At 42.0% G+C, this 21,837-nt stretch overlaps 1 protein-coding gene across 4 annotated transcripts in view; it reads right to left on the bottom strand.

Annotated features, from left to right (window-relative positions):
• The window catches only part of mprip (myosin phosphatase Rho interacting protein), a 323,068-nt gene extending 303,459 nt beyond the window's left edge, over positions 1-19,609 (bottom strand). For 2 of the 4 annotated variants that reach the window (XM_055654083.1, XM_055654082.1), the window contains exon 1: positions 18,646-19,276. In XM_055654083.1, coding sequence (XP_055510058.1) covers positions 18,646-18,771 — 126 coding nt within the window. In that variant the 5' untranslated portion in view covers positions 18,772-19,276. Of the gene's footprint in view, positions 1-18,645; positions 19,277-19,527 lie in introns of those variants that run through there. The other 2 variants (XM_055654084.1, XM_055654085.1) reach the window with 2 other exon arrangements.
• Between the last annotated feature and the right edge of the window lie 2,228 nt (positions 19,610-21,837).

Raw genomic sequence — 21,837 nt, 5'->3', positions numbered from 1 at the left:
ACATTGCGGCTTGACCATGGATTTTTGAACAATGCTTGTGAAGCCAAACTTGAGAAATGCTTCACTATATGTGCGCTTCTTGGCAGACATGGTTCACAACACAGTTTGTGTGCGTATATGTACACACATATGCAAACAAAATACTGTGTGTGGTATGTACCTTTGTTAAACTCCTAAAAATGGGCTCAACAAATTGATATGTTTTTTTTATGGCTGCTTCATGACCCCCGGTAAAACCCCAAACGACCCCCATGTGGGTCACGACTCCCCGGTTAAGAACCGCTTTCTTAGAGGATTACAAGTCTTTTAAAATCTCAAAAGGGCAGTGGAAGCAAAATGTTTGCATATTAAGGCTGGGCTGGACAGATTCTGAAGCAAGGATGTGGAGCTCAGGTAACAACCGGAATACCCCTGACCTTATTGAATGGCAGAGCAGGCTTGTGGCCTAATGACCTACATCAACACCCAATTCTATAATATCTGCAACATATGTGACCCAAAAGTGCTCACTCAGGATCCAAATACAACTTCATAATGGTGAGAAGCCCTATAAAAACATATCAGCTAATAATTTTCCCACACAAACCTAATGGGAGAAACATGGCACTGGAAACATTGCACTGTGTCCGCAAGCAAAGTTTCACCAATATTCAATCATACAAGAATGCACTTTTCTTCCATGGTGAAGGAAGCACATTGAACACATTTGGAATTAATTTAAGAAAAATAACACATTGTAATTTGTAAAGCACTTGCAAAAAAAAGTCACTACTCATAGGAAATTCTAGCATTGGAGTCAGGGCAGAGGAAAGTTATAACAGGGATTCTTGGGCTTATGCTTTGGCCCATGAAGAGTTATTGCAGTTTAAAATAAATGAGTGATCTCATTTAGATATGCATAACATTCTGAGAATGAATAACAGATGCCTCCAAAGGATTACTTCTGCTTGGTTAAGGGTCCAGGACTTGGATACTGCAGCAAGACAAGCTGGCAGCCATTTAGGTCTACAAGGAGAAAACAACCGCTTCACAGAGTTGAAAATCTTTGATATTTTCTAATCTCAAGATACTAAGGGGGCAGATTATTATCTCAATGGGGTTAGGTTAGGGGGAGGTGCAGCGAGACCTGGGTGTCCTTGTACACCGGTCACTGAAAGTTGGCGTGCAGGTACAGCAGGCAGTGAAGAAAGCTAATGGAATGTTGGCCTTCATAACAAGAGTATTTCAGTATAGGTTCTTCTGCAGTTGCATAGGGCTCTGGTAAGACCACATCTGGAGTATTGCGTACAGTTTTGGTCTCCTAATTTGAGGAAGGACATCAAGGCAGTGCAGCGTAGGTTCACAAGATTGATCCCTGGGATGGCGGGACTGTCATATGAGGAAAGATTGAAAAGACTAGGCTTGTATTCCTTGTATTCACTGGAGTTTGGAAGGATGAGGGGGTATCTTATAGAAACATATACAATTATAAAAGGACTGGACAAGCTAGATGCAGGAAAAATGTTCCCAATGTTGGGCGAGTCGAGAACCAGGGGCCATAGTCTTAGAATAAAGGGGAGGCCATTTAAGAATGAGGTGAGAAAAAACGTTTTCACCCAGAGAGTTGTGAATTTGTGGAATTCCCTGCCACAGAGGGCAGTGGAGGCCAGATCACTGGATGGATTTAAGAGAGATAGAGCTCTTGGGTTAGTGGAATCGAGGGATATGGGTAGAAGGCAGGCACAGGTTATTGATTGGGGACGATCAGCCATGATCTCAATGAATGGCAGTGCTGGCTCGAAGGGCCAAATGGCCTCCTCCTACACCTATTTTCTATGTTTTCTAAATGCTCAGTCACTGAATAATCAAAGTAAAGACCGATTTGAATGCAAGGCGATACAAGGGAGAGCAACCGGGAGATCCAGTAGGCTTCGGCGGACCCGAGTGCACTTTTGGTCTATTTATATATTAACCAGCAAATGCAGTTTTTTGTTTCTACATCTTCAGATCTAACCAAAGTCATTCATTTTGGAAAGGACATGCATTATGAGAAATGCAAATTAAGTGTTATAATTAAGGGGTTACATTGCTGGCCAACTTCTTAAAATGTTGTAAACTGCTTGCTTCCCTTCCCCGAGCAGGTAATTTAAAATAACAAATATACAACTCAGTAATTAATGTAGAAAATGTGTCATCTGCTGGTGCTAGAAAGAGAAACAGTTAAACTTTCAGATCGATTACAGCTTTTGATGAAGGTTATTCAATCTGAGAAATTAACTTTCTCTTTCCGCAGATTCTGCCCGACCTGCAAAGTGCTCCATTATTTTCTGTTTTCGTTTGCCTAAAATATCTATCAAAAGCCTTGGGCTATCCTAAAAAGTGCTTTACAAATAATTCAATGCAACAGGCAATTAGTATAATGCAGGATCACAGAATCTAAAATCTAATAACTTTCTTCCCTGGGTTAGCTGCCAAATTTACTACATAACACTGACTAACCTTCAAAAGTACTCCGTTGACTATAAAACACTGTAGAATGTCTTGAGGTCATGAAAAGTTCTTGAAAAAAAAACTTGCATTCCAATTTTAAATTACCGTATTTCCCGGCAATGAAGACGCACCTGCGTTGAAGACGCACCACCATTTTCAGTTGCTAAATTTTGAAAAAAGGCTGGCCGGAACATAGAATTTCTCACGCTCAAAAAAATAAAAATAAAGAACCTAACAATTCAATTTGCCCAAGGCTTCCAGATCTCCTCCATTCTGAATGACTGAATGGGTAGGGGGTGGAGGGTGACGGCAGGTGGAGAGATAGTGGGAAAAACGGGAGCACACTGGGATATGTTGAATCAGTTGTGATCTTATTGAATGACAATACTGTTTCAAGGGACCAATTAGGGGGGGGGGGGGGGGGGGGGAAAGAGTTCCTTTCACAGCGTGTGGGGAGTCTGGCCCGGGTCAGCACAGGCAGGAGCGTTGAGAAGGAGGGGGTCGAGGATTATGCCAGCAACTCACTCACTGATCGCCAAAGATCATAGAGCGGAGCTAGATAGTCCAGTCATCGGAAAATCAGTAGTAGGTCATGGGTAACCCTCAGTGTCATTTCCGTAACCGGCTTCTGTCTCCGCTCCAATCTATTAGCTTTTGTCATGGCGTTTCTTCTGGACCCTTCTCACCAAGGTGTTAGATAAAGTTAATTATTTTTCTCTTGATTACCTATAATTGTGCCGTGCTCTAAAACTGCAGACTCTAGTTTCAGCTCAATATGTATGAAATTATTGCAATGCACAACACAGTTCTGAATTGCTAAAGACCAATGCATTTCATTTGCCCAAGTGTGTGCCGCATGCAGAACTGTCGCGGTTCATAGTGGATCGTATTAGGAATCTAAAATCAAATTATAATCCAATGTTTCTTGATGCAGTTTCTTGATATTGAATTCAGAATTTATGCATTGACATTTTTCCTCGATTTTTGTTTTGGGAAAATATAATTGGTTTCCAATTTCAAATGGTTTACACCGTTAACTAATCACAACTGAAGTAAACTCTTTTAAAAACACGTTGTTCCTGCAATTTTCATTTACGCGGTTAAAAAAAAAAAAATGAATACCAATTAACAGAATATAGGGTAACCAGCTATGACCATGTGTAACTATTTATTTTACAGCAAAGAAATATTCAGAATTTAAAACAGGCATTTTAAGCGTCGGATTACAGTAACGGTGCCTCAGCATTAAGTGTTCCATTTCTCTACAAATCTCCAAAATGCTACCCATAATTTAAAAAAAATTAGAATTCCGTGAAAACGTCTATCACTTTTATTTATTCGATCCAAAATGAAAAGGCGAAAAGTTAATAAAACGCTAATCATTACATGCTTTTTTGGTTGTTTGTGGCAAGAATCTTCATGTTGTATTGTCATTTGCTTTTACGCGCATTGAAACGAGTAAGGAAAATAACTCTACTGGGCTAAGTGCAGCGAGATTCGGAATCGCTGTATTTTTCACCCATTCAAACGAGCCCCAAAGCATTGTGTGCACCGATTTTAGAAACTGTCATACAAGTAATGAAAAGAGGGGAATGAAGTGTTTATTTACTGGTGATTAATGCACCCCGGGATCGGTTTCAACGCGGGATGAAGTTAAGTACATCAACTGGGGCCAGGTGCATTAATCATCCTTGAACATTCGCTGTTGTATTTCAATCGGCAATTGTACCCTCGACTGGACAGACTTATGTGTGTATAGGAAGGAACTGCAGATGCTGGTTTAAACCGAAGATAGACACAAAATGCTGGAGTAACTCAGCAGGACAGGCAGCATCTCTGGAGAGAAGGAATGGGTGACGTTTCGGGTCGAGACCCTTCTTCAGACTAAAAGATTTTTCACCCAGAGAGTTGTGAATTTATGGAATTCCCTGACACAGAGGTCAGTGGAAGCCAAGTCACTGGTTGGATTTAAGAGAGAGTTAGATAGAGCTCTAGGGACTAGTGGAGTCAAGGGATATGGGGAGAAGGCAGGCACGGGGTATTGGCGGTGCTGGCTCGAAGGGCCGAATGGCCTCCTCCTGCACCTATTTTCTGTTTCTATGTAACCCCACTGACATCCCCTGCACTCTCCCCTCACAATTTTACCTATTCCAACCAACACGCACTAATTCCCCTGCCTCAATCTATCCATCCCGCACCTTGCCTTCTCACCCCCTACCGCCATCTATCCACCCCGCACTGATTCACAGCCCCCCGACTCTACTGTGCTGGAAATGTCTTCAGAGCGAAAATTGACTGTTTGATAACGGAATGCAATCAAATGCGTTTTAAATCCCAATGTTATTATTTGTTTTAACCCATAAAGATGTTATTACAGAATTCATTTTAACGGCAAATCAATGCTCTTAATATGGAGTATCAGTACTGTTATTTAATGAGCAACATTCACAACTATACGTTGGATTTATCCAGGTTTTACTTCTAGTCAGTCATATACATCACAAATTTGGTCAGGAGATATTTCAGTTGAAATTTTAACATTAATTCTGAAGTGGGAATGATGGAAACGGCGTTTATCAATAATTTTTTTAAAGTCTGGTGCATACAAACTGGGTATCTTCATTGCTGTTCACAACACATACATTTAATCTGAATGTCCGGCAATGTGGTGTTTTGACACCTTTAAACATATTACCAAAAGAACATTTGCTGCAGTTATGTCCTTTGGCCATCTCTTGTCAGTTCTTCGTCCTCCAAAATATTCCAAATGGAATTTAAACTGGAGGTGGTGAAGGGAGTGGAGTTAGTGTAATGTTTAACCTGTCAGATGGGTATAGTCGGTTTTAACAGCTATTATCATAAAATGCCTTTAGAAGTTTCCTTGCAACCTGTATATTTTGTTGTGGATAAATTATGTGGGAAGCGAGAGTGTTTCTTTACCAATAGCAATAACGACTCATGCTTGGGCCATGTCAAGATAATTTTCGGTCCTTCACACAAAAACATGCTTGCATCAATCTGTAGTGTGCATGGTTAAGCATATATGTTACAATGGTCCAGGATTTATTGACACAGGTTGATCATACGCTGAATAATCCAACCACATTTTTGTTGGGAAGTGGATAGAAATAATAGAAATTGCATTAATTGCAATGTGTAAAAAGAGTTGAGATACTGTATTGTAAATTTGCTGCATGTCATTGAGGTATATATTATGTCTTGATTGGTAAATAATTTAGTTTGTGACTTTATTTGAAGCAGAAATAATATGCGATTGCTTCATTGAGCATAATTCCAACTGGTAACTACGCACTTCGTTCGAGCACATTATCGCACGCGTCATGCAAACCGTCTTAAATTGACCGCCTAAACTGTCATTTGGCAACCTAAAAAGCTGCCTAAGTTGCCCGGCTGGCAACAGGGGAAAAAAGTTAAGTGAGAGCCCTGACTTTCCCTCCCTGGCCACAATGCAGTGGCTCCGCGCCCGGAGAGCCGCGCCAGAGGTGAGTGAGTTGCTGGCGTGATCCCTGACCCCCTCCTTCTCAACGCCCCTGCCCATGCTGACCAGGGCCAGACTTCCCACACGCTGTGAAAGGAACTCTCCCATCCTCCCCCCCAGCAGTGCAGTCCTTTTACAGCCGCTTCCCACTTTACAGCCACTTCCTATCAGCTGCCAGCAGTGAGGGATAGACTTGGCTATCCCTCAGTACAGCAACATCGTTCTTAATGTTGTGTTCTGAGGGATAGCCAAGTCTATCTTTCTTGGCTAACAACCTAACCTTCGGCCTCCAAGAAGCAGGTAAATTCTCGTGCCTTACTTTTGGGTAAAAAAAATAGCGTCTTCATTGCCGGGAAATACGGCGGGTCACATCTGCATGATCAAGAAAATATTTTTTTGAATAACTACAATGCACTGCTAAAGGGGGCTTCTTCTTCTTCTTGCATATGGCGTGCACAACCTAAAGTTGTAGGATAAATAGTTCTATTTGATTGCGCACGCCGGGTTGATTGCATTCTTCGAAACAGGGCGGATCACGTGAAGGTTGCAATCTTCCACCCCCCCCCAAAGGGGGCGGTAGAAGCAGATACAATAGTGATGTTTAAGAGGCTTGTAAATAAGCACATGATTGTGGAAGGAATGGAAGGATATGGGTCATGTGAAAACAAAATGGTTTGTTTAATTTGACACATAGTCAATCGAAAGGCCTGTTCCTGTGCTGTACTCTTCCATATTCCAAGCTGAACCAATGTCATAGACATGCAATTGATAAAGATGGTAAAATCAAGTTACCTGACATTGTCAAATTCCATGTCGAATCCATAAGGGTGCAACATGCCCAGATACAAGGGAAGGCATTGTTCCTCAAACTTGCTTTGGGCCTCAGGGACCTGTTCCACTTACGTGCCCTTGGCATGCAAATTACGCGACCTCACGGTCGCGTTGAGGCGCGACAGGCCCACGCGATTTCATGTGTATGCACAGCCGTCTGGAGCGCGTGACGTCATTTGAAGATTGACACAAAGCTGGAGTAACTCAGCAGGACCGGCAGCATCTCTGGAGAGAAGGAATGGTGACGTTTCGTGTCGAGACTCTTCTTCAGTCTGTAAAGAAGGGTCTTGACCCGAAACGTCACCCATTGCTTCTCTCCACAGATGCTGCCGGTGCCGCTGAATTACAGTGGCTTGCAAAAGTTTTCATACCCCTTGAACTTTTCCACATTTTGTCACATTACAACCACAAACGTAAATGTATTTTATTGGGACTTTATGTGATAGACCAAGACAAAGTGGTGCATAATTGTGAAGTGGAAGAAAAATGATACAGGATTTTCAAATTTTTTTTACAAATAAAAAACTGAAAAATGTGGTGTGCAAAAGTATTCAGCCCCCCTGAGTCAATACTTTGTAGAACCGCCTTTCGCTGCAATCACAGCTGCAAGTCTTTTGGGGTATGTCTCTACCAGCTTTGCACATCTAGAGACTGAAATTTTTGCCCATTCTTCTTTGCAAAATAGCTCAAACTCAGTCAGATTGGATGGAGAGCATCTGTGAACAGCAATTTTCAAGTCTTGCCAGAGATTCTCAATTGGATTTAGGTCTGGACTGACTGGGCCATTCTAACACATGAATATGCTTTGATCTAAACCATTCCATTGTAGCTGGCTGTATGTTTAGGGTCGTTGTCCTGCTGGAAGGTGAACCTCCGCCCCAGTTTCAAGTCTTTTGAAGACTCGAACAGGTTTTCTTCCAAGATTGCCCTGTATTTGGCTCCATCCATCTTCCCATCAACTCTGACCAGCTTCCCTGTCCCTGCTGAAGAAAAGCATCCCCACAGCATGATGCTGCCACCACCATGTGCAGTGTTAGTTTTCCGCCACGCGTTTTGCATTTAGGCCAAAAACTTCAATTTTGGTCTCATCCGACCAGAGCACCTTCCTCCACATGTTTGCTGTGTCCCCACATGGCTTGTGGCAAACTGCAAACGGGACTTCTTTTGGCTTTTTTTCAACAATGGCTTTCTTCTTGCCACTCTTCCATAAAGGCCCGATTTGTTGACCTAATAGTTGTCCTGTGGACAGATTCTCCTACCCGAGCTGTGGATCTCTACAGCTCCTCCAGAGTTACCATGGGCCTCTTGGCTGCTTCTCTGATCAATGCTCTCATTGCCCGGCCTGTCAGTTTAGGTGGACGGCCATGTCTTGGTAGGTTTGCAGTTGTGCCATACTCTTCCCATTTTCAGATGATGGATTGAACAGTGCTCCGTGAGATGTTCAAAGCTTGGGATTTTTTTTTATAACCTAACCCTGCTTTAAACTTCTCCACAACTTTATCCCTGACCTGTCTGGTGTGTTCCTTGGGTTTCATGATGCTGTTTGTTCACTAATGTTCTCTAACAAACCTCTGAGGCCTTCACAGAACAGCTGTATTTATTCTGAGATTAGATTACACACAAGTGGACTCTATTTACTAATTAGGTGACTTCTGAAGGCAATTGGTTGCACTGGATTTTATTTAGAGGTATCAGAGTAAAGCTACTTTTGCACACCACACTTTTCAGTTTTTTATTTGTAAACAAATTTGAAAACCATGTATCATTTTCCTTCCACTTCACAATTATGCGCCACTTTGTGTTGGTCTATCACATAAAATCCCAATAAAATATATTTACGTTTTTGTGGTTGTAACATGACAAAATGTGGAAAAGTTCAAGGGGTATGAATACTTTTGCAAGCCACTGTACTTCTGCATTTTGTGTCCATCTTCAATTTTCTTGGCCCCACTCTGGGAGTAGACGTGGGGACGGATCCGGGCCGCAACGACCGTGAGCCCCAGGCCGAGTTTGGCGATCGTTTGCCTCTGCTGCTGTTGGAGGTGAGACATTGCGTAGTGCTATTATCTTGGGCCGGTCCCACTTTGGCCGTCAGTTACGCGACAGGCCGTTGGCGCGCGAATATTTTGTTTGCAACAAAAATTTCGGAGCCCCGTGCGATGTCGCGCAAAACTACATACCCCTCCACGCTTCTCAGTGGGACCGGCCCAGCGCGGCCATACGATGCCCGTGTGCCTCAACGCGACCACGAGGTCGCGCAATTTGCATGCCAAGGACACGCAAGTGGGACAGGCCCTTTACTGTTACGGTGCAGGAATCCACAGGCTGGCAAGCCAGAATTGAGAGCGGGACGGAGAATTAAAGTAGTACTTTAACTCGCGGTGCCAGGCATGTCATCCGGCTCTACATTTTGCAATGCCCACATTCTTGTCTCTGTTCTTGCTCTCCAACTGCTCCCATTTACTCATTGACCAGATAATCTTGTTTACAGCTATCCGCAGTCTCCCCAATGTTACCCCATCATAGACATCCCCTCCCCCAACATCCCTGTTATTTATCCGACTTATTTTGTCTACTTTCCAGTTCCAAAGTTGGGTTGAACACAGCCCAACGTTGAATACGTCTAGCATTATCCGGCTTATGTCAAAAGGTAGTCATTTAAAATATTCAACAAAATGAAAGCTTGATTATAAAAAACGATTTTTCAGTCTCTATTTTAAGAAATCCTAGACCAAGTGCAGAGTCTGCTCCCCAACACAATATTCCAGCACTCACCCATTCCCCCAACGTAACGCAGGGCATGTGGGGGGGGGGGGGGCATGGGGGTGATGTGGGGAGGGGGGGGGGGGGGGGTTTAAGGGATAACTTTATGGATTTGCAATTTTTTGTCTTTCTCTTGCTCAGAGCAAATTTCAGAACTATGTGCATTGAAGTCTCTATGGTTTCTGAGCTGTTGTCAGGAATGTGAAGTTGGAGTATGACCTTGAATAACTTTAGAAGCTGGTCTGTAAGTGGGATTTAATTCCTTTACCACAGTGTTGATGAGCACGGGCGGGCACGTACCCGAGTGAGGCCACGGGCGGGCATGGACCAGGGCGAGGCCGCGGGCGGGCGTGAGCCCGAGCGAGGCGCGGACGGGCGTTGACCCGAGCAGCCATGGACCCGAGGAATCGAGCGAGGCCGCGGGCCAGCATGGACCCGAAGACACGAGCGAAGCCGCGGACGGGCGTGGACCTGAGCGAAGTCACGGGCGGGCGTGTGAAACGGGCGGCGACACGAGCCATAGTGCCCGCCCACCTCATTGTGACGTCATCAGTTGAATCTGGTTGAAGAATCTGTGTGTGAAAGGCAGTTGAAAAGGCAGTTTTGTCTTTTTTTTTATTTTATTCACCAATAACTTGTGAAATATAGGATCAAATCTTAAGTGAACCTGATCATTGCGTGGATGGGGAAAATGACCTCACCATTGGGAGGTCATGTTGCAGTTGTACAAAACGTTGGTGAGGCCGCATTTAGAGTATTGTGTTCAATTCTGGGCACCATGTTATAGGAAAGGTGTTGTCAAGGGTACATAGATGATTTACGAGAATGTTGTCAGGACGAGAGGGTCTGAGCTATAGGGAGAGCTTGAGCAGGCTGGGACTATTCCTTGGGGTGCAGGAGGATGAGGGGTGATCTTATAGAGGTGTATAAAATCATGGGAGGAATAGATCGGGTAGATGCACACACTTGCCTTTTATTTATTTATCTATCCGTTTATTTATTTTTTTATTTTTATTTTTATCCCCATTATCTAGAGTTTTTATTTTTTTATAGAAAGAGAGAGAAAGAGAGGGTAGAAAGTTACAAATAAAAAAAAACCAGAAAAACGGAAGAGGTGGAATGGGTTACCTGTAATACGTCAATGGAGATAGGTTCGTAGATTATAAAGTATAGCTTTTCATCTGACCCGAGTTCAAGTTTCAGTTGGGTCCTCGTGCTGTGCCAATCTATCCCTTCAGATAGCTAATGAATGGAGCCCAGATTTTATCGAAAAGACCGCGTTTGTCCATTAGGACAAGTCTAATTCTTTCTAAGTATAGGGTCTCCGACATTTCCGTAATCCACATTTTAATTGTGGGGGTAATAGGGCCTAAAATGTTAATATTAATTTTTTTCCGATTATTATACTATAGTCGAGGAAATTTCTTTGGTTTGTTGTGAGTGTTAAACTTTGTTCTGATATTCCAAGTATGATTAATTTTGTGTCTGGGTCCAGTTTTGTATTAATAACTTCTGAAGTTATTTCAAAAATATCAGTCCAGAAATGTTTAAGTTTTATACAGTTTGCAAATGTATGTGTTAAATTAGCCTCTAGATGTAGACATCTATCACAAATAGGAGAGATTTGTGGGAAGATTCTATTTAGTTTTATTTTAGAATAGTGTAGTCTATGTAAGACCTTGAATTGTATTAAAGTATGTCTAGCATTTAATGAACATTGATGTATTTGTTGCAAACTTTCGTCCCACATATCTTTCGTTATAGGGTGACCTATTTCATTTTCCCATTTGTATCTATATGGTTCGGTCGGTGGTACCTCGTTGTTTAGGAGGGTGTTATAAATACAAGCTATTAATTTTTCAGTGTTAGGATGCTTGTTCAGACATTCATCAAGGATTTCTGATTCCCTAGTCCTGTAGACTTGTGTATTAGATTTAACATAATCTCTAATTTGTAGATATCTGAATAAATTATTTGAGTGCAGTCCATAATTCTGTTGTAACTCTTGAAATGAAAGAAAAGTGCCTTTCCCATAAAGATGTCCAATATTTTTGATTCCATAATTTTTTCATTGTGTGAAACCTTTGTCCATAAAGGATGATTTGAATAAAGGATTATTGACAATGTTTCCAAATTCGTATTCCACTATGTATTATGGGGTTTTCTTTATAGGTTTTTTTGTGAAGTTTTGTGGGGGCAAATATGATCGAACCCATTTCAAAAGGTAGACAGTCTTCCTTTACATAGAAGACTATTCTATTTAAATAGAAGACAAGAGTAAATAGGTTTAAGGTGAAGGGGAAAAGATTTAATAGGAATCTGAGAGATAACCTTTTCCACACAAAGGGTGGTGGGTGTATGGAACAAGCTGCCAGAGGAGATAATGAAGGCAGGGAATATCCCAACGTTCAAGAAACAGTAAGACAGGTACATGGATAGGACACAGACAGGTACATGGATAGGACAGGTTGAGGAATATGGACCAAACATAAGCAAGTGGAACTAGTGATGAGAGGGATAATGATGAGAGGGAACTAATGATGAAAGGGATAGACAGAGTTGATGTGGGCAAACTTTTCCCTTTGAGAATAGGGAAGATTCAAACACGAGGACATGACTTCAGAATTAAGGGACAGAAGTTTACGGGTAATATGAGGGGGAACCTTTTTTACTCAGAGAGTGGTAGCGGTGAGCTTCCAGTGGAAGTGGTGGAGGCAGGTTCATTGGTATCATTTAAAAATAAATTGGATAGGCATATGGATGAGAAGGGAATGGAGGGTTATGGTATGAGTGCAGGCAGGTGGGACTAAGGGGAAAAAAAGTTGTTGTTCGGCACAGACTTGTAGGGCCGAGATGGCCTGTTTCAGTGCTGTAATTGTTATATGGTTATATGGTTAGTGTAGCTGTGACATGTTGCCCAGTGTGAGCAAGTTGGGCTGAAGGGCAAGTTTCCACAATGCATCAATCTACGACTAAATCAAACAAATAAAACACCTTAAATAACTCCAATATTGTACAATTTAACATTGTTTTTTTTTGTCCAAAATAAAATTTGTGACTAGTTCTCTTGATTGGATTTGCATTAAAAATTTGATAAATTTGTTATGGATGGAATGGATACACATTGTCAGGAGACATACTGAAGGGAGGCAGGGAGTGGTTATGTGGAATCCAAATACTTTTCTTACTTTCCCAACACTATTCAGAAATATGACTACACTATAATCTCTATGCAGCTGCAAAACTTAAACCAAGTGTCAACAAATACTCAAATCAAAAAGCACCATTCTTACAAAAAAACTGAAAAGGAAACTGAACGGGTTAATGCAACGCAAAAGACTTTCAAATCCACAGATCTTGCAAGCTAAATTCGAAGTAACAATTTTCTCTTTACCTTTTAAAAACGCAATAAAATGGTTGCTGGATATCCTTCTGGGTCAATACATGAACTAAATTTTCTGTTTGTCGTGGCACTATTTTTCAAATTATCTGGTATCAGTATACACCTTCATAAAGTCAACAGTAGCAAAAACATTCACCCAACTGTAATTCTACCTAGCTTGAAGGATTTGCAATAGAGCAATAATGACCATTCCTGCAGGATGCAATCTGCAACACTTCATACTTCCTCACTCTGACAGTAGAGGCAGCCCAGGACAGAAAGGTCAGAATGGGAATGGAAGAGTGTTTAGCAACCAGGAGATCACGTAGGTCCAGGCAGACTGAGCTAAAGTGTTCAGCGAAACGATTGCCCATTCTGCACTTGGCATCGCCGATATATAGGAGTCCACATCCAGAACACAGTAGATTAGTTGACAGAGGTTCACTTGCACCTCTTCCAACCTCATCTACTGTATCTACTATAGGCAGAGGTTCACTTGCACCTCCTCCAACCTCATCTACTGGATCCGCTGTTCTAGGTGTAGACTCCTATATATCAGCCAGACCAAGCGCAGACTGGGCGATTGTTTCGCTGAACACCTTCCCTCAGTCCACCTGGGCCTACGTGATCTCCCAGTTGCAAAGCACTTTAACTCCCCTTCCTGAGCCTCCTCCATTATCAGAGTGAGGTCAAACACAAATTGGAGGATCAATGCCTCATATTTCATTTGCGCAGCTTATGTATGCGAGATGAAAATTGCTTTCCTTTTCGCTGGATCCCTCCCCAACCTAATTCTCCTACTAGCTTCATTGTCCTCCTGGTTAATTTTGCTGTTTGTATGCCTTGTTGTCACCTTCCCCATGGCCAACAATGAACCATTGTACATTTCCATAACAAGGTCTGCTTTGATTGGTCCTTTTCACACCTTGCATGCTCTTTGTACCCTTCCATATCTCTAGTTTCCCTCTCCCCGAATCTCAGCCTGAAGCAGCGTCTCGACCCAAAACGTCACTGATTCCATCTCTCTAGAGCTGCTGCCTGTCCCTCTGAGTTACTCCAGTATTTTGTATCTATCTTTGGTGTAAACCAGCATCTCCACTGCCTTCCTACACATCCCTCCTCATTATGGGACCCAAGACTGCTCACAATACTCCAATTTGGTCTAACCAGTGCCTTAAAGCTGCAGCATTACACCCCAGCTTTCATATTCTAGTGCTCTCAAAATGAATGCTAACATTGCATTTGCCTTCCTTACTACCGATTCAACCTGCAAATTAATCTGCTGGGAATCCTGCACCAGCACTCTCAAGTGTCTTTGCACCTCCGATGTCCGAATCTACTCCCCATTTAGAAAATAATCTCCTGCCAAAGTGCATGTCCACACACTTTTCCAACATTGTATTCCATCTGCCACTACTTTGCCCATTCCTTTCTTCCTCTACACTACCTGCCCCTCCACCTATCTTCACATCATCCACAAACTTGGCCACAAAGCCATCAATTCCATGATCCAAATCATTACTACACAATGAGAAAAATAGCAGACCCAACACCGCCCCCCTGCGGAACACCGCTAGTCACTGGCAGCCAACCAGAAAAAGTCCCCTTTATTCTCACTCTTGTCTTCTGCCATTCAGCCAACCTTCTATCCATGCTAGTATCTTTCCTCTAATACCATGGGCTCTCATCTTGTTCAGCAGCCTCACATCCAGTACTTTATCAAAGGCCTTCTGAAAATCCAAGTAAACAACATCCACTGCTTACCCTTTGTCCATCTGCTATTTAGTTCCTTACAAATTCCAACATAATTTTCAGGCAGAATCTCCCTCTCACAAAACCATGCTGGCTTTGCCTATTTTATCATGTGCTTCCAAGTACCCCGAAACTTCATACTTATTAAATTACTAAACTCTTACCAACTACTGAAGACAGACCAACAGGGCTGTGGTAGAATTGCTGCCTTACAGTGCCAGAAAAGGGTTTGATCCCAGCTATGGGTGCTGTCTGTGCAGAGTTTGTATGTTCTCTCCGTTACCGCAGGGGTTTTTCTCCAAGATCTGCTGTTTTCACCCACACTCCAAAGATGTACAGATTTGTAAGTTAATCGGCTTGGTATAAATGCAAATTGGCGCTAGTGTGTATGCTAGTGTTAAGTGTACGGGGTGATCGCTGGTCTGTAGGATATTGTTCATGCGTGGGGATCGCTGGTCTGTGCAGACTCGGTGGGCTGAAGGGGCTGTTTTGGCACTGTAAAGCTAAAATAAACTAATTGGCCTATAATTTCCCTTCTTTTGCCTTGCTTCCTTCATAGTGCAGTTTTTCCAGTCCTCTGGAACCAATCCTGATTCTGGAGATAATTGAAAGATTACTACCAATGCGTGCACAATCTACAGCTACTGCTTTCGGAACCCTGGGGTGCAGTCCATCTGGTCTAGGTGACTTATCTAACTTCAGATTTTTCAGCTTCCCAAGCACCTTTCCCCTCAGTAATAGCGACTGCACTTATCTCTGCCCCAACACTCTTGAATTTGAGTTGCTGCTGTCTTCCACTGTGAAGACTGATGCAAAAAAACTATTCAATTCATGCACCATTTCTTTATGCCTCATTCCTCCAGTGTCATTTTATAGCAGTCCAATGTCCAATCTTGCCTTTCTTACTCCTTGTATATCTGAAAAACTTTTGGTATCCTGTTTTGGCTAGTTTACCTTCATATTTTCTCCCCATTGCCTTTTTAGTTGCCTTCTGTTGGTTTTTAAAAGGTCCCAAACCTCAAGCTTCCTGCTAATCTTTGCCATATTATATGCTTTGTCAGTCATGGTCACCTCATACTTCCTTAAGAATCTTTCTTCACATTTGGGATGAAAAGATCCTGCGTCTTCCGAATTACTCCCTTTCTAATCATCTTTAGCCAGCTCCTCCCTCATGTCTCTATAGTTACCTTTACTCAACAATAAATCCAATTTCATCTTATCCCTCCCAATCGGCTGGTTGAATTTTTATCATATTATGGTCACTATCTCCGAGTTTCCTTTCACCTTAAGCTCCCTAATCAACTTATTTGTCACTGGTATAAGAGTGACATGGTCGTGACCAGGGAGTAGTTGGTATACAATGGCAACCTTTGTATTTGCAGAAATCACATATCACATATGCCATGAAGGGTACATTCACCCTTCATGGCAGTGTGATCAAGACCGTCAGCAAACTGAAGGACTGCCTAATAATGCACAAACAAGTCCATCTTTTCCTTCACAAACTTTGAAATGGCGTTATTAAACCTGCGCGGTCTCCTCTAGTTATTTAGACCGAACATGTCACTTCACATATCTGACACTTGACTACCCAATCTGCCCACTGTCTTTATGCAACTGTACATTTTTTTTTTTTTTTTTTTTTTTTTTTTTTTTAAACTCTTCGTTTCACTATGTTCATTTTGAAGTTTCATGAGATCTGCAAATTTCACCTGCACACATATAGTGGTTGTAGCAATAACCTCACAAAATCACCACTGTCACTAACGCTCCAGTTTACCAGGACTATTTTCTGACTTGACACCATTTTTGTTTAATTCATGCTATACTTTATTCGAATTGGCCTTAACTTTGCTATGCATTCTTTGAAGTGTTACTCTTCCAAAAGTCCATGAAAAACTGCAGAAACGTCATAAAGCTTTATACTTTTTGCAGTAAAATAGTTTAAAAGGAAGTGAACACAAATACACAGGAATCCAAGTCTGAGAAATCACAAGCAAATAGTGAGCATAAAGTATATCTAATTTATTCATATTCTTCTGCAAAATATCATTCTCAATTGACACGCTAAAGAATAAACACAGAGCAAATAACATTCATACATAAACAAACCTTATTTCTCATTAACAGAAATTGAATTCAATGCTCTGCATTCAGCATCAAGGTGTGGTTGTCAAGGTTAAGTTGAAGGAGGATTTTGTTTACGGCAAGGATGGAGGGGAAAATGTTTGTGAAATGCTCAGAGAACCATAGAGTTTAGCTGGGGCCACATGGACAGGAGAGATACAGCATCAAACTTTCATCCAGGTCCAGTGATCTTTTGGCAACCACAGTAAGTAAAGGCATTGCTATATAAAACACATGATAAAGGGTAGCACAACGACCCAGTTAAGCAATATTATTCTTAGATTATAGCACAATTGATCAAGAAGGTAAAGTTTCCGACCCTTCATTTCAGAAATAATCATCCAATTATTGCTACACTGAAATGAACAAGTTTTAATTAGTTTGCGATTTTTAAAGTACAAGATTCAAAAGGAAAAAAAAGAAAAAAAAGATATAAAAAGTAATGTCTCATGAACAAAGTAGTTTTATACTGAAAAATATTTTGTACACTAGTTTCCTATTAAGCACTCAGTTAGAACGGTGTTAAAATATCACTCCAATACTCCTGCTATTTCATTTCATAATGGAGGTGAAAAGGCAGCATCTCAAACAAAAATCAATTTCAACAAGTTTCCTTGACATCTTGACCAGTTTTCTTAACAATTTCAAATGTATCCTGATCATGGTACATTAGAATTATTACAGTGGAAATTGAGCAACAGTTGAAGTGGGAATTAAAAAAAAGATAAAGTACTAGAGCGAATCGGGCAGCATCTCAAGAGTTCATGGACAGGTGATGTTTCAGGTCAGGCCCCTTCTTTACTCAATGGAAGTGATAAAGTGGAAATAATCGCTTCATTATTTTTTCTGCTTAGAAAAGTTAGTAAGTGAGTTTACTACAGAGTTTATACTTATTTTATCATTTTGACATTATTTGATATTTGAAGATGTCATTGTTTTCTGCGACTACTGAATATTTACAAAGAATAAATATTATTTATAAAAACAAGGTTTGAATATATGCAGTACATATTCAATTGGATCACTTTATAATTTTAATCATAGTAAACCGACCTTAAAAATCATGTAAATTTTATAGAAAACACAAGTGTGTGTGCATATACACACACAAGTTTGCAGGCATGGGGGAGAGAGAACGAGAGGGATGGAAAGGGGTCAGGAATAAGCACAGATCCCAGTGCAGTTCCTTGTAGATATTTAATCTGCATTGATACTACTACCATTGAGATCGCCTCCTCTCTTAGTAATTTGGATAAGAGAAATGAAAGGAAATGATAGTCTAAGCACTCTTATTGACTCTATTGTGAAACATTAATAACCTAATTAGAATTTTAATTTCCTATTTTTAATGTCATGGAGAAAGGGGGAGGGGGTGCGAGGAAAGGTCTGAATACTGTATAAAAGCCATAATTAAGTACTATTAAACATAACGTAGCATATTTCTGGTCCATAATCTCCAATTCATATAATGAAGAAGAAAAACACAAAAGGGATTGGAAAAGGGGAATTTTACTTATTTTCCTTCCACAGTTTAGTCTAGGTGGGGGACAGGAAACTATAACAAATAGTCATAATGTTGGTGCAAATCCAAGAGATACTACTCTGTTAATGTTCAAACACATTCTGTCTTTGCCATTTCTCCCCCGAATAAAAGTCAGGGACAGATTCGGTAAATTGACCAGAGCCAAAATATAAGCTGCAGTATTATTATTCACACTCCAAATCACACAACAAAGACCATGACCACCACTTGCGAAAATCGGGGAAGAATGATAAAGCAAACACCGCTGCTCTTTCCACATGAATTGCTTTGCCCGCTCACCTGGTTCATGTCCTCGTCCGTCAGAAGGTGCACCTCCCGGGGCTTGAAGCAATTCTGACATTTGCTCTTATTGAAAATATTGGCTTGGAATTTGCGGCACGGATTGTCCTTGGCCCCAGCCAACATCTCGGCGAAAGGAAAGACAAATCCCACCGCTGCAGTGAAATTAAAAGGCAATTGTTGGACTTTAAAAGGAAATAAAAAACAATAAATCACAGCGGGGGCCGGTGCTGCAGCTCGCCAAACAGGCCGATCGTCACCCGGTTTGAATCCTCGGCGGTCGCCGGCTCATCGCCGTGTACCCGCGGCCTGGGCCTGGTGTGCGAGCGGTTCCCGGCAGAGCCGCACTCGGCTCCCCTGCTGATGGCGGCAGATCCCACGCCCGCTTCCCCGGGCTTCACTCCATGGCAGCACTGGGCCGCAGCGGCGGCGTTTGCAGACGGGGGGGGGGGGGGGGAGCTGCGCGGGGTGTGAGGGCGAGGGTGCTGCGCGGGAGGGAGGGAGGGGGCGGGAGGATGCAGATTTAAACCAGGTTCAGCTCGTCTCGAGCTCCAGAACCCTCTGCCCGAAACGGACGAACTCTGCGCCGTTGTGCCGATCACTCGCACTGCTCTGCCCGGCTCGCGCGCTGCCCCTCCGCTTTTATCGTTCCCTACAGACAGCGCCGCCACCAGGCAGCGCCACGCAGGGTCTGCACACAGTGGATACACTACTTGAATAAAACCCCCGGCAACACAACAGTGTGCATCAAAGATCATGCACCAAGATGCAACACTCGTCCTGTACACAGTGTACACCGCCAGGATACAACCCCAGGCATGCACACAGTGTACAAAACCTGGGCATAACTCTGGCCGTACGCACAGTGGACACAACACTCACCGCTCACACCGTGTACAACACCTGGAAATAACACCCACCATGCACACGGTGTACATCAAAGATCCTATAGAACTATATATATAGCTCTGCTATAGGATCTTTGGTGTACATCACCTCAATGCAACCCAGTTGTGCATAGGGTGATTTCACTAAAGGTCACTGGAGCGTAGATCCGCACCCACGTGACCAAAATTCTCAAGTGGAGGACACTCGAGGGTTCGGTACATGTTAGTGGATGGGGAAAAAACGCATTTTCCCACCCGTTAAAAACATAGAAAACGGCGAGGTTGTGAGCTGCAATTTACTGTGCCAGTCGGGGTGACCGTGAGGCACAGCTACCTAGATTTACAGGGGAAAAAAAAGATAGCAAGTAAGGTAAATTCAAGAGGGAACTGAAGGTGCGAAACCGGCGGAAATGAACAGCCGACATTTGCCGTGGATATTTACAGGTCCAAAATATCGGGAATTATCGCGTTTGCTCGCTGAATTTCATCAAAAGTAAGGCATTATTAACTTACTTTTGATAAATTCAGTGAGCAAACGCGATAATTCCCGATATTTTGGACCTTTAAATATCCACGGCAAATGTCGGCTGTTCATTTCCGCCGCTTTCACACCTTCAGTTCCCTCTTGAATTTACCTTACTTGCTATCTTTTTTTTTCCTGTAAATCTAGGTAGCTGTGCCTCACGGTCACCCCGACTGGCACAGTAAATTGCAGCTCACAACCTCGCCGTTTTCTATGTTTTTAACGGGTGGGAAAATGCGTTTTTTCCCATCCACTAACATGTACCGAACCCTCGAGTGTCCTCCACTTGAGAATTTTGGTCACGTGGGTGCGGATCTACGCTCCAGTGACCTTTAGTGAAATCACCCTATATGGGTTACAACCATTTAACCACGTTGGGCATGGGTACTGACACCGTGTGCAATGATAGGCACAACGATGGGTACAACACTAAGAAATGTATAGAAGGGTCTTGACCGAAGCAAGCAAGTTTATTTATATAGCACATTTCAGCAACAAGGCAATTCAAAGTGCTTTAATCAAAGCATTAAAAAGCAATCAAAAGCAATTAAGAACAGCCATTAAAAATAATAGAATAAGACAAGTATAAAATACAAGAATATAAATTACAGTGCAGTGTTAGAAATTAATAATTATTTAATTTAATTAAAATTAAAAGTAATTAAACATCACCTATTCTTTTTCTCCGGAAATGCTGTCCGACCGGCTGCGATATCCAGCTTTTTGTGTCTATCTTAGATTTTGATCATGCAGGTTTGGCCTTGCATAGTATACAGCAATTACTGTACATCCACTGCGTGTTGCATCATGCCATGGAGTCATTAGCATGGAAAGATACCTTTAAGCCCATCCACACCAACCAGGTTTTTTTACTTGAGCTAGACCCATTTGCTTGCATTTAGTCCATATGCCTCCAAAACTTTCCTATACATATACCAGTTCAAATGACATGTTAATTATATCCATAATCTACACCTAGTGCTTGCCATATTTACAGCTATCCCATGGACATTAAGCTGGTCACAACTAGGTTTTGTATACCATACAGTACTACTCCACGTCAAGCATTGACCACTGTAGTAATGTGGTACATTAATGCAGTAATGTCTGACAATCGTCCACCTCAGAGGGATATTCACTCATTGAATATATTTAAGGCTGAGCCTGATGAATGCTTGGACCAAGAGAATGAAGGGTAGGGAGTGGAATTTTGGACTAAGGGAATGAAGTTAGCAAAATAAACCAGGCACGATCAACCATATTACTGTATGGTTGAACACACTCAAGGGGCTATATGACTTACTGTCTAGATTATTGCCATGAGAAATTCTGCCATCATTAACTTGAAACAACCAATCACAATCATCTTTGGAGGTACAGTTCCTGACATTGGACCAATTTTCCCCTTGATGCACATTGCCCCGGTTCTACGAGGCATCCTCAATGTCATGCGTGATCTCATGAATACCTTGACGACAGGGGGGTGCTCACTCTCATCTCACGAACCTGGAATTCGTCTCTTTTATATGTTTGGACCATGGCTTCAAAATTCAAACAAAAAGTATTGGAGATCATCAGTAGGTCAAGAAACATCTGTGGAAAGACAAACAGAGTTAATGTTGCTGATGTTGCAAAACTTTCATTAGAACAAGGACCAGTGGAAAGAAAAAGAGGATGTTTAGCAAAGGGTGGTGATCGAAACTTGCTGTTGGAACGCATAGTGAACATCAGTGAGCAGGTTATTGATGAGCAGTGCCACTTAGAAACACTGATAATTCCCAT

This window comes from Leucoraja erinacea, chromosome 23 (genome assembly GCF_028641065.1).
Source record: "Leucoraja erinacea ecotype New England chromosome 23, Leri_hhj_1, whole genome shotgun sequence".
NCBI lineage: Eukaryota > Metazoa > Chordata > Chondrichthyes > Rajiformes > Rajidae > Leucoraja > Leucoraja erinaceus.
Note: the sequence above shows the minus strand (reverse complement) of the source record. Positions and strands in the feature narration are given on the sequence as shown.